The 12,545-nt window shown below is 52.1% G+C and overlaps 1 protein-coding gene across 1 annotated transcript in view; it reads right to left on the bottom strand.

The window, feature by feature from the left end:
- The window catches only part of R3HDM2 (R3H domain containing 2), an 82,937-nt gene that overhangs the window by 40,087 nt on the left and 30,305 nt on the right, over nucleotides 1-12,545 (bottom strand). The window contains 8 exon segments of the mRNA XM_030554641.1: nucleotides 1,177-1,272; nucleotides 3,442-3,550; nucleotides 3,977-4,117; nucleotides 5,886-5,945; nucleotides 7,058-7,136; nucleotides 9,136-9,262; nucleotides 10,731-10,817; nucleotides 12,478-12,519. Coding sequence (XP_030410501.1) covers nucleotides 1,177-1,272; nucleotides 3,442-3,550; nucleotides 3,977-4,117; nucleotides 5,886-5,945; nucleotides 7,058-7,136; nucleotides 9,136-9,262; nucleotides 10,731-10,817; nucleotides 12,478-12,519 — 741 coding nt within the window.

Here is a 12,545-nt window from a genome sequence, read left to right as displayed (position 1 = left end):
CCTGGAAACACCTGAGGAACAAGGAGGGGGAGGGATAGCTCAGTGGTTTGAGCATTGGGACACTAAACTCAGGGTTGTGAGTTCAATTCTTAAGGGGGCCATTTAGGGATGGGGATGGGGATGGGCTCTGCTTTGAGCATGGGGTGGACTAGATACCTCCTGAGGTCCCTTCCAACCCTGAAATTCTATGATTCTAAGGACTGAATGGGGGGAAGTGCTGGACCCAGGCTAAAGGGATTTCTAGCCTGTGACTGAAACCCCTGGGGATTTCAAGCTTGACCCTTAAGGATAGGGTGACCAGACAGCAACTGTGAAACAACATGATGGAGTGGGGGGGCAACAGGCGCCTACATAAGGAAAAAGTCCTAAAAACTCAGACTGTCCCTATAAAAACAGGACATCTGGTCACCCTGCTTAAGGATCTGCAGCCTGCAGGTATCATCTCTTTGGGTGAGAATCTGCTAATTTATATCCAATCTCTTTAGTATATTAAGCATAGTTTGCGTTTTTTATTTGCTAGGCAATCTGCTTTGATCTGTTTGCTATTCCCTATATTCACTTAAAATCATTTTTTGCAGTTAAACTTGTTTTTGTTTTAATCTAAACCAACGAGCTTTGCCTGGAGTGCTTGGGGAAAATCTCTACTTGGTTAGCACAAGTGTGCATTGTTCCCTTCACATTGCAGGAGAGGCGGAGTGGGTATTAATCCCATAGACTGTCCAGATTTGACCAGGACAGTGCTGCTCCAGCGTCCCAAGCTGGGAAGCTGGTGGTTAGACAGCCCGTGTGTAGCTGCAGCTGGGTGTGTCCCTACCTATATGAATGCTGGTGAAAGTGCAGGCTGGAGGGCTTTGCAGCTTGTCACATCAGTACAGTGCGAGAGGGAGCCCAGGCTGGTGGGTCAGGGGGCTCAGTGGTACCCCAGTTCCAGGTGGCGCCCCGAGGGGGAACCTGTCACACTCCCGTTTCTAACCTAGCGACACTGATCCCGCGCTCAAGAATGACAGGTCAGAGAAATGGCAAACCCACTGAGCCCATAGGTCTATTCACACGCCAAAATTATAACGACAAGCGTAGAGTGGGGGAGAGGGGCAGCTGGCTGGGGCGTGGGGGCACCGAAGAAAAAGCCCCTTGAGAACCATGAAGAGGGGAAGCCCTGCTAGCAGCCAGCCTTACCTCTCGCGCAAATATCCGCTCTCTGACCCTCTGATACTCCTCTTCTCTCTCTTCTATTGATTTGCTCCTCCTCCCGTCCTGCAATGGGATCCTGATCTAGAGTGACAGGCAGAATTCGGCTGGTTAAACGCTGGCTCCATGCACCCCGAGCGTAGCAGCAAGGGAAGGCGATGTGGCACAGTGCCGGGGTCTGCCCGGTGCTCTGATAATCCAACAAGGTCTCTGCCCCAAACGACTGCTGCTGGCAGGGAACGCTCTGGGGTCTTAATTGGCACACGTGTCCAGGTCGAGCAAAGCAGCTCTGCTTTGGATCAGCTGATTGGAGAGAGATCTCAGCTGCAGATGCTGTTTGCGTCTGGAAAGCGCACACCTCTGTTGCTAAGGGTACGTCCACACAGCTGCTGGGTGGTGTAAAATCTCCAGCTCAGCGACACATACACGTGCTAGCTCTGATCAAGCTAGTGTGCTAAAAATGGCAGTTCAGCTGCGATGGCACTGACCACCCATCTAGGATCTCAGACAAGATTACACCGGGGCAGCTAGTCCATCCTGCTATTTTTAGAGATCTTGCCAGATCAAAATTAGCACGTGTACATCTATTGGATCTGGAAATTACACCTCCCAGGTGCAGTGTGGACGTACCTGTCATGGAGTGTGGGGGAGTCCGGCCCTGCACCCCTCTTCCTGGGACCCACAGTGACTCTTAGCCAGCCAGTAAAACAGAAGGTTTATTGGATAACAGGAACACAGGTTACAGCAGAGCTTGCAGGCACAGTCAGGACCCCTCCACCGAGTCCTTCTGGGCTTTCAGGGTACTTGGATCCTAGCTAGGATACCCTGAATTCCGCCCATCCAGCCCCAAGCCCAAACTCAAACTGCTTCCCTCCTGCCACCCCCTTCCTTTGCCCCCTTCCTGGGCAAAGGTGTTGACCTTTCCCCTCCCTTACCTAGCTCAGGTTACAGGCCCTGGCATCGTCCATCCCCTAAAGTCCTCCCCTGCTCTCCCACTCCCCACACAGACAGTCCCTACTGCATCACAGTACCCCAATGCTAATGGTGGTTGGCACCATCAGATCCCTCCTGCTTCAAAGCAGGGCCCCATGGCAAGGTAGAGCAAGGTTGCAAAATCCAAAGCGTAAAAGCTCCTCCCAGCTCCTGCACGCCCTGTTGCTTGGACTCAAGATCCAGGCCTCACGAGAAGCGTGGTAGCAAGGCAGGATCTAAGAAGAAGATGGGAGATTGCCCTCACATGCAACAGCGGTTCTCTGTCCCAGGGAGCGAACCATCTAAAACAAGCATCCAAGCAAGGGATGAGAACACGTCAAGGGGACTCTGGGAGGAGAAGGCTACGGCAGAGAGGAGCATGAGACGGCTCCTTAGAAAGGATACCTGCCTCACACCAAGTTTTAGTTCTCCCAGTCTGTAGCCAGCATCCCAAGCGCAGGCAGGAAGGAGGTGAGCAGGGGGAGGGTGGGCAGCAAAAGCAAACTCTGAGCGGGGCTGTGAAGCAGCAGAGCGGGGCTGCCTGGCACGAGGGCTCAGGCCGCAGGAAGCCACCAGTGTGGAGATGGAGCCGAGGGGTCCCTGCACATGGAGGCTGCATCGCTCCTCTGAGTGAAGGCTCCCTTCTGGCCAGGGACCGAGGGTCCCTGCTGATTTCATTAGCCCGTGAAATGCTGCTTACTCGTCTGGCAGCCCTAGTGGGGTTGAGGGGAGACTTTGCGACAGCTCGAGCTCACTGTTTGTACAGGGGAATTCCTCGCTACTGCACGGCCCTTGGGGGCCCCTCGCCTGCCTGGCAACATGGTGAGGATTCCAGGGGAAAGCCCTGAGCGGAGGGGAAAGGATGCCAACTCTGAAAGCGCAAGAGGGCAATTCACTGGCAAGGCTGTTAACCATTTCACTGCTGATCATTTAAGCAAAGGCCTTTTTTTTAATTCAGCCTAAACTGCTGACGGGTTGAGGTCTAGTTTGCTGCAGAGCGCCTGGGGATCTGCCTTCCATCCACTAGCCCCTGCTGCTGGAAGAGCCAGTAGGGGCCTCTGTGGCAGTCTCCTGGGAGTACAGCTGTGGAAGGAGACAGCACGGACCCAGGAGGGATTTCAAGTTGCCTCCATGCAAGCAGGAATGTCCCCAAACTCACTGATCAAAACGCTGGCAGGTCCCATTCCCAGGCGACCAAGATGCCAAGAAATACTGAGCAAAGCTCGGCAGTCGCCCCTTCAGCTTTCGGGAAGGGCCTGGACACCTCTCACCCAAACTCACCTGATTATCGTCCCGGTCCATGCTGGCGTCGTCTCGCTTTAGGATGAACCTCTGAGGAAAGTCCACGTTCTTCTCGTCTTTGATGTGCTCAGAGAACCTTTGCTCGGGGCTGCAGGGAGGAAAGACGCCGTCATGAGGGGCAGGCGAAGGTGAACGAGAACCTTCCCTGTGTTACTCTGCTGCCAGGCAGGCCTGGGGGTGCGAGGCAGAGGAGGTCAGGGCAGAGGTTCCAGGCTGCAAGCCACTGGGCAGCTCAAGCTGCCATCAGATCGCTCCATCCGGTGCAGGTGGGCTGGGGCATCAGGGCATTCAAGGAAAGGGAAAGCTCCCACCCATGTCTGCACTTGGATTTGGGAGGGTGGGTCTCTAGGCTTCCCTCCTCCTTCATTCCCCCACTCTCCACACCCCTTTACAGGCCTGTCGGGATGAGGCTGTGAAATATTCCAGGAGTGCTTTGGGGATGCGGTGGGGAGTAGGAGGCCGAGGAAGGGAGGGGGTTTCCCAGCCCTCCCCTCAGCCCCAGGGCTCTCCTTACATCCTGGTGTTACTGGTCTTGTTGATAATGACGGCTTTCCCAGTTTGGTCAACGTTATGGTCCATGCCGAAGTAGGCAGCTACCCTGTGCAATAGCATCCTGTGATATGAGGTCATCTGCGGGAACTTCCTGAACTGATTGCTGAGAACAGAAGAGGGGACAGAGCCCTTGTATTCAGACAGCGTTAAACAGACCAGATTAACCTGACACAAACAGGGTTCAGCCCAGAAAAACCAGGGCCCCGATTCAACACAGCATTTAAACACGTGCTTTGGTCTCAGCGACTTCACGCGCCAAAGCAGGGGTGGGATGACTCATGGGCTTAACGCTGCGGAACTGGGACCCAAGGGAAGAAAAACCAGCTATGTGCCCTGGCCCCGATTCACGCTTAACTTTCATCCCGTGCTTCGTGGCATTGCTGGATTGGGGCCTCAGGTCAGAAGCTGATTCCAATGGGAGCTGGGTCAAGCAGGGAATTCTTTCACCCTGATCTCCTACGCAAAGCCATTGGAGAGCTCCCGATGACAGCTCCCGACTACACCCCCGGGCTGTGTGAAGGCTGCTGCCCCTGGAGGGACAGGCGCTCTCAAGCGCTCTGGGCAGGAACAAGAGGAGAGTAGGACAGGTCGAAAAGCACTTTATGTTTTGAGCTGCTGCAGAGCAAGAGGAAAACCCTTAGAAAATCCATTATTTCAAATCTCAGGCCCCCTGTTTAGAGGAGCCCTACCAAAACAGGAGCATCTTTAAAATGTGTCCTTCAAAGCAGACAGCGTCACGTTCAGACAGATCCAGTGTCTGTGCGAGAGACAGTTCAGGGCTGGGCACCGAGCTCTCGCTCTGACCTCCAGACAGGGAGGGCACCAGCACCAGACGACTGCCCCTGCACCCCAGATCTGCCCTGCAAGGGGCACCTCTGGGGGCAAGAGGGCAATGGGTCTGCCTTGCTCCCAGGCTTCTCTGCTAATAAGCTCCTGCCAACAGCTGAGCCAGCCTTTGTGACATGGGCCCTGGGAACCGGCCTGGGACCCAAACGCATTTCACACAGTTGGTGCTTTCAGTCACTATGACCTGGTCTGGATGCAAACAGCAGCTAGCTGGAGAAAGGCTCTAGCCTTCCCACACCCAGGAACGAGCCACAGCTGGCCTGCAGACCTGTGCTCAATTCCCTGCTCTGCCTCCAAGTACCCAACTCACCCACCATCCAGACAAACCTCTGACCTGGGTTTTCCAGGTGTTTCAAGCCCAGGCAAGCTTACACGGCTGGGGGAGTGGGCGGGGGGGTTAGAGTTTGAGTCTGCTTTAACTCTTGCTGGAACCTGCCCATTCTGCAGTGAGGATAGTGGCTAAGTCTCTGAAGCGTGGATAGTCCTCCACTGCCACCTCCCTCCCTCCCCCAGGGAGTCTCCCCCAAAGGACAGACAAGTTACCCTGGAATTGACACAAGCGACTGGGAAAGAATCCTAGAGCGTCTCAGGACAAAGACTCACCCCAAGCCACACCCAAGCAAATGCAGAACCAATGAGGACCCAGCAATTCGGAGAGGGCTTTGCTGTGAGGATGCTCACACCCAGGCTAGGCTGACCAGGGGGCCAGATACCCAGGTGCAGTGAAGACAGACCCTGAAGTCTCTCTGTGTCTCAGTTCCCCATCTGTGAAATGGGACGAACAGCCCTGCCCTGCCCTGCCGCCCAGGGCTGTGGGAGGATAAACAGACACATTCAGTATTGCCAAGAGCTCAGATCCGGTGGCAATGGGAGCCGTAGAGCACAGCAGATGGAGCAGGCTGTTTTCAAACAGCTCTTATCAGATATGCGTGAGCCTTGTTCTCCTCCCCGTCAGAGTGAGAGCGCCTCCGCCCTCCCATGTCACCAACCAGCGTCGCTTCATGCAAACTCCGCTGGCCACTTACTTGTTATCGCTAATAAATTCCAGAATCTCCTGTTCTAACTTTAGCAGCATCATTCGATCCCTGTCCAGAAAAAGTGGAGAGGAGAAGAATAAATCAATCAATCACATTTCGAAGAGCAGAGAAGAACACAGCGCGCTTCGAGAACTGCAGATTAACACTCCCTCCATCCCTGAGAAACAGAAAGTCCCTGGCATTAGCAAAGCTCCAGGTTATTAAACACACAGGCTTCGCCCTCCCTCCGCTGCAGAGTATAAAAAAAAATACATAATCAATGATGAGTCAAGTTTTTCTGCTCAAGGCGAGCCATTGCTGCATGATGACTGTGTTTCTGGGACTACTGGATTCTTGCGCCAGTGGGGGCCGTGCAGACAGAAACACAAGCTTGTTAATTTTTTATGCCTAACCAGTGATTGGCAGCCGGTCTGATATTGTTTATTACTGATATTGTGGCAGGCACGCTACAGACAGGTCTTTGAGAGCTATTTAGAGGAGGGATTTGAGAGCAATTAAGGTTCCTTTCCTGCCTATATTCAAACCAATTATTTCTCCTCCCTCAGTTTGAATCCGTAATGCATTAGTGTGTCTGTTTCACTAGCCTGCAATAATGAAACAACTGCTCCTCTTGCCTGGGTTTATCAACGTTCTACTCAGGGCCAATCCCCCTGACCTTCCAGATGGGAAACCCACCACCAGGGGGGTTGCGATTTCTGACAGCCCCCCCCCCCCCGCCCCGCCTTTTGTTTGCAGTCATGCAAACCCTTCCCTTAATCCAGGGGTGGCCAACCTGAGCCGGAGAAGGAGCCAGAATTTACCAATGTACGTTGCCGAAGAGCCACAGTAACACATCAGCAGCCCCTCGTCAGCCCGGGGGGGGGGGGGCCGCAGGGTGGAGGAGGGAGGGCACAGCATGTTTGGGGGAAGGGGCGGGGGCTTTGGGGGCAGGGCCTGGGGCAGAGCAGGGGGTTGAGCAGTGAGCACCCCTGGCGCACTGGAAAGTTGGTCTCTGTAGCTCCAGTCCCAGAGTCAGCACCTATACAAGGAGCCGCATATTAACCTCTGAAGAGCCACAGGTTGGCCACTCCTCCCTTAATCCCTGGAGTGTGGAGCATCAGTTAACTGCATCTTCCTCCCTCTGCTCAATCAACCGCTGGTTTTACCATCTTGTGACCTACCTTGGATTTTTTTTCAGTGTATTTACTAAAAATTCATGCAAATCTATTCCAGTGGAGTCTGTGTATTCTTGGCTGGAATCTGAAACAACACCAACAGAACAGAGTCAGGGAAGCGTCCCGGCTTTTTCTTCAGAGTGTATTCAGCACCTAGGACTATGAGTCCTGATCCAGGACTGGTGCTTCTAAGTGCTACGGAAACACAATTATCCCTAAACCAGGCAGCACCAATGGGAAGCGATGGGATTCCTAGAGCGACTCTCTAGGGCTCAGTCACTGCCAGCACTAGTGCGTACGAAGCCACGGAAGTCAATGGAGCTGACTCTGCTTAGAGCTAGAGAAATGAGCCCTAAATTATCAGTTTAAAGATTCTTACTACTAGCCCTTTGTCACGGAGTGTGGGGGGAGACAGGGCTTGGCACCCCCCACATTCTGCGATTCACCATGACTCTCAGCCAGCCAGTAACACAGAAGGTTTATTAGATGACAGGAACACAGTCCAAAGCAGAGCTTGTAGGTACAGAAACAGGACCCCTCAGTCAGGTTCATCTTGGGGGGTAGGGAGCCCAGACTCCAGTGCTGGGGCTCTCTCCATTTCCCCAGCCAGCTCCAAACTGAAACTCTCCAGCCCCTCCTCTGGCCTCTATCTCTTTCCCCAGGGGCAGGAGGTCACCTGATCTCTTTGTTCTCAAACACCTTCAGTTGGCACCTTGCAGAGAGGGGCTCAAGCCATCAGCTGCCAGAAGACAGGGTGTCAGCCATTCTCTGTGCAGACCACATCACCCCTGACCTCTAGGACTCTGCAACCATCACACACCCTTATCCCACCACCTAGATACTTAAGAACTGCATAGGGGAAACCGAGGTACCCACACAGTATTCAGAGAAAACATTAAGCACATTCCCACTTCATCACAGCCGTTCAAAAGGAAGGGAGACTGCTCTTGTGATTACGGCACTTGCCATGGACCCAGAACACCTGGGTTCAATTCCTGGCTCTGCCACTCATTCCTTCCGCGATCATGAGCAAGTCACAGAACAGCTCTACGCCTCAGTTTCTTTAGCGGTAACATGGAGGGGGTGACAGTTCCCTAAACCCCCAGGGCCAGAGGGAAGATTAAAACATGAATACACATCTGGTCACCGGGGCCCTATAAGAACCTACAAAGACCCAGAATAAAACAGCTTGCAAAGCATTGCAGACAGCAGTTAGAGAAGGGAACGCCGAACGTTTTCATTCTAAAAATCTATTTAACATTCAGAGAAGTAAAAATCTTCATGCAAAAGTTAAGGAGGCTGAAAAGAAATCTGCAAGATCCGATATTCTCTTGCCTCTCCCCCCCCCCCCCCGGCTACCCTGTTAAACAGGTCACCCCCCTGAGCAGTGCTAGTGGGATGCCTTCTAGTGCCCAAACGTGAACGCTCAGAAGCCTTCCACGTGAATGACTTTTGTACCCTAGACCTCAGCGGTCACTTCACCGTGAATATCCTTCTTTAAAGTGGTAGCAGAAAAGCCATATGGGACATTTCACCTGCCCCAATACAGCGGAGCTGGCAGAAGAACGACTCTCAGCGGCAGGATTTCAGGTATGATTCACTCTCTGGATGCAAATTTTAAACTTTGCTCTTTCAACCACGTTTATGTCCCTAAATTTTAAAAAGGGAATTTGTATAAAGCCTCTGGGTTGGACGTCTCCCAAAAACCCTCTACAACCCGGTCTTTATTGGTAAGTTTCACAAAGAGAAACTCAAACAGGAACGTCTCTGGGGTGGGGTTGTTTGTAGCTGTATCATTCCAAAACATCCCGATCTCCAAGACCATAAAAGGGAGCCACATGTCACAGAGCTATAGAAACATTGGCTGGACGGGACCTTGAGGTGTCAGCTAGTCCAGCCCCCCGTGCTGAAGCAGGATTTACTACACCATCCTGCACTGGGGTGTCCGGTAAAGCATATTCCAGTTTACAGGAACGCTCTTCCCTGCAAATGAAGTTATAACAAAACCCCAACGGAAATCAGCTGAGTCCCGGCTGTCAGAACCCAGGAAGCAGACTCCTGCAGTCCCACGCCAGTGCACCAACCTCTGGAAAGCATTTTCCTTGGTGCCTTCTCCTTATTCTTGTCTTTTTCCTCTTTCTCGGGCCCATCTTTTGTCGACTTCTCCTCTTCCTTGTCCGAGGGGCAACTGACATGCAACTGAATAATGTCCTAGAAAGAAGCAAACAGCACTTCGCTGAGCTCAACGCCCCAAACGTGTCCTTGTGGCTCTTTGGATTCCATGCACAGAGGCTGGTGTGAGCAGCACCAGGGAACACGCACTTGATAGCTAAGTCACAGAATCACAGGACTGGAGGGGACCTTGATGGCCATCTAGTCCAGTCCCCTGCACTCGTGGCCGGGCTCACTATTATCTAGACCATCCCTGACAGGTGTTTGTCCAACCTGCTCTTAAAAATCTCCAGTGACGGAGATTCCACAACCTCCCTGGGCAATTTATTCCAGTGCTTAATCACCCTGACAGCCAGGCAGTTTTTCCTAATGTCCAACCTAAACTGCCCTTGCTGAAATTTAAGCCCACTGCTTCTTGTCCTATCCCCAGAGGTTATGGAGAACAATTTTTTCTCCCTCCCCCTTCTAACGACCTTCTATGTACTTGAAAACTGTTACGTCCTCTCTCAGTCATCTCTTCTCCAGACTAAACAAACCCAGGTTTTCAATCTTCCCCGCCCCCCAGGTCACCTTTTCTAGACCTTTCATCATTCTTGTTGCTCTTTTCTGGACTTTGTCCAATTTTTCCACATCCTTCTTGAAATGTGGTGCCCAGAACTGGACACAATACTCCAGCTGAGGCCTAACCAGCATGGAGCAGAGCGGGAGAATTACTTCTCCTGTCTTGCTTACAACGCTCCTGCTAATGCAGCCCAGAAGGATGTTTGCTTTTTTTGCAACAGCGTTACACTGTGCATTCATATGTAGCTTCCTCCAGATCCCTTTCCGCAGTGCTCCTTCCTAGGCTGTCATTTGGTTCCTTCCTAAGTGGAGCACTTTGCATTTGTCCTTATTGACATTCATCCTATTTACCTCAGACCCTTTCTCCAGTTTGTCCAGATCATTCTGAATTTTAATCCTCTCCTCCAAAGCACTTACAACCTCTCCCAGCTTGGTATCATCCACAACCGTTAACTAGGCCATTATCTAAATCACTGATGAAGATATTGAACAGAAGCGGACCCAGCGCTGATCCCTGTGGGACCCCACTCGATCTACTGCGCTGGGATTCATGTTTGTTTGGGGAGGGCAGTTAAGTTGTTACTTACGATGCCTTTGCACACAAAGCAAACGGCTTGTCTATATCAGCGCGCTGGTGTGAGTATAAATAGCAGGATAGTCCCGGTAGCATGGGTAGCTGCAGTGAAGGCACGAGGCCCTGGTCTCAGGTGGCTTTGTACTCGGCATGGCTCCGCTGTGCTTCTGCAGCCACCTCCCATGCTGCCGTGGCTACACTGCTATTTATACCAGCTAGTGCAAGAATGTGCCGACAAGCAAGGGACTCGGCCCCTAGCTTGTTCTGTGATGCGACCTAGGAAACAGAGCCATTGCCAGGAGCAGTTCTCCCTGGGACCAGCACTGAAAAAAAAGTGCTCACGTTTTAGGACCTGGCTAAATCTTGGCCTACCTGGGCTTCCAAGGGCCCATCCACAAACGGGTTGGAGGATTCTTCACACACTGCCAGGCTCCTGACCAGCTTGAGCTTTGAATTAGACTGAAATACAAAGAAACACCACATGCGTCTCAAGCTCACTCTGACGTGCGACTAAGCCGCTCACTTCACCAGCGCCAATTAAACTGCTGCATCACAATGACATGCCGGCTAAAATGCAAATTCTCGGAGCCGGCAGTAACACATGCAAAAGCAGAGGTTTGTGGGTGTGAGGGCAACAAATTATTCTTTTCTAGAGACCTTAATTGAGACTGACTCCCCCCAAACTTGAGGCGAACGGCTGTTGTGCTAATCCACCGTACCACTTAGCCTCTGTTAGCATGAAATCTCGCTGAGCAGTTAGTTACACAGCCTGCTTCCACCTCTGCAAGCCCACATACCAAACAATCTGCCAAGTGTTAAACCCTGAAACTGACTAAGTCTTCCGCAGCAGGAAGTGATGTTTCTGCTTTCCTTGGTTTAACTAAACGGCTGCCATCCCATTTCCAGCGTACCTGCCTGCTTGACAACTTCGGGTTCAAAGTAACGCTTTTATAACGCTTCAGGACTCTCAGCCCAAAACGTATTACCCAACCACCCAAGATCCTGGGGAGCTCCGGCTCTGGGGAGCAGGGCTGAGTATAGCATGGGCTCTCCTCCACCATGGGAGGGGGTCATCGGAGCACTAGCCTTCCTGGCTGCTGGATGCATTCCCAGATTAAGGCCAAATGAGACCATTAAATCATGTTGTCTGACCACCACACAGGGTACTAACGAAGAAAGAAGGGTGCCATTGGGCAGATTATTCCAGCCCTGTTGCTTTCAGTCAACCATCCTAAGGCCAGATGGGACCACCCTGATCATCGAGAGTGACCACCTGGGACCTCCCTGAAATCACCCACTTGAACTACAGCATCTCCTTTAGAAAAACGTTCAATCTTTATGAAAAAATCGCCAGTGACCGAGAATCTGCCACAGGCCTTGGGAAGTCGTTCCAATGGCTCGTTACCCTCACTGCTAAAAACCTACGTCTTGTTTCCACTTGGAATTTGTTTAGCTTCAAATTCCAGCCACTGGATTTTGTCAGGCCTTTGTCTGCTAAATAAAGAGAGTGGAGCAGGAAATAGATTAAAATCATATGTGATAAGACGGCTTGTGCCACAATATCCTCTGAAGAGGAGGGAAAAATAGGTGTAACTAGATGGATCCAAAACATTATTTTCCACTTATATTTTTCACTCTTATTTTAACGGGGTGAAAATTCACTCCTCCGCTGGGTCAACTGGTAGGTGAATGTCCTTAGTTGGGCAGAACACAGATGTATCCAGGTAAACAGCCACCTCACCAACTAACCGGACAAGTTAATTCGCTTCTGGAGTTTCATAGCCACAGAACTCCGTGGAGGGCACTGAAAGTGCAGAACGGCCCAGTGGCTTGTCAGGGTCCCTGGGGCTTGAGTGCAGACTGTCAGTGTAATAAGAGAGAGCAAAACAAGCCAGCGAGGTGTCCAAACAGCTGCTGCGCTTGGCTCGAGGAGGCGGGGAGCTGATAGCTGGGGAACTGGTTTAATGGCCAGTTCCAGAAGCGCTAACTGGAGGATCGTGGAGTTCTGGGATCAGTGTGGGGCTCAAACCCTCTTCCCCCAGTAGCTCAGTGCTCCCACAGAAGGCAGGCCGGGGGGGTTGGGAAGGATGGGGAGGAGGGGAAGGGGAAGGTCTCCTACCTTGGCTCTTTTTCTGGCGTGTCCATGATTTGAAGTCCGCCTCTGTGGAGAGAGGAAAGAGAAAGTGG

Source organism: Gopherus evgoodei, chromosome 3 (assembly GCF_007399415.2).
Source record: "Gopherus evgoodei ecotype Sinaloan lineage chromosome 3, rGopEvg1_v1.p, whole genome shotgun sequence".
NCBI classification, from domain to species: domain Eukaryota; kingdom Metazoa; phylum Chordata; order Testudines; family Testudinidae; genus Gopherus; species Gopherus evgoodei.
The sequence above is the reverse complement of the archived record's forward strand: the minus strand, read 5'-3'. Positions and strand labels throughout refer to the sequence as shown.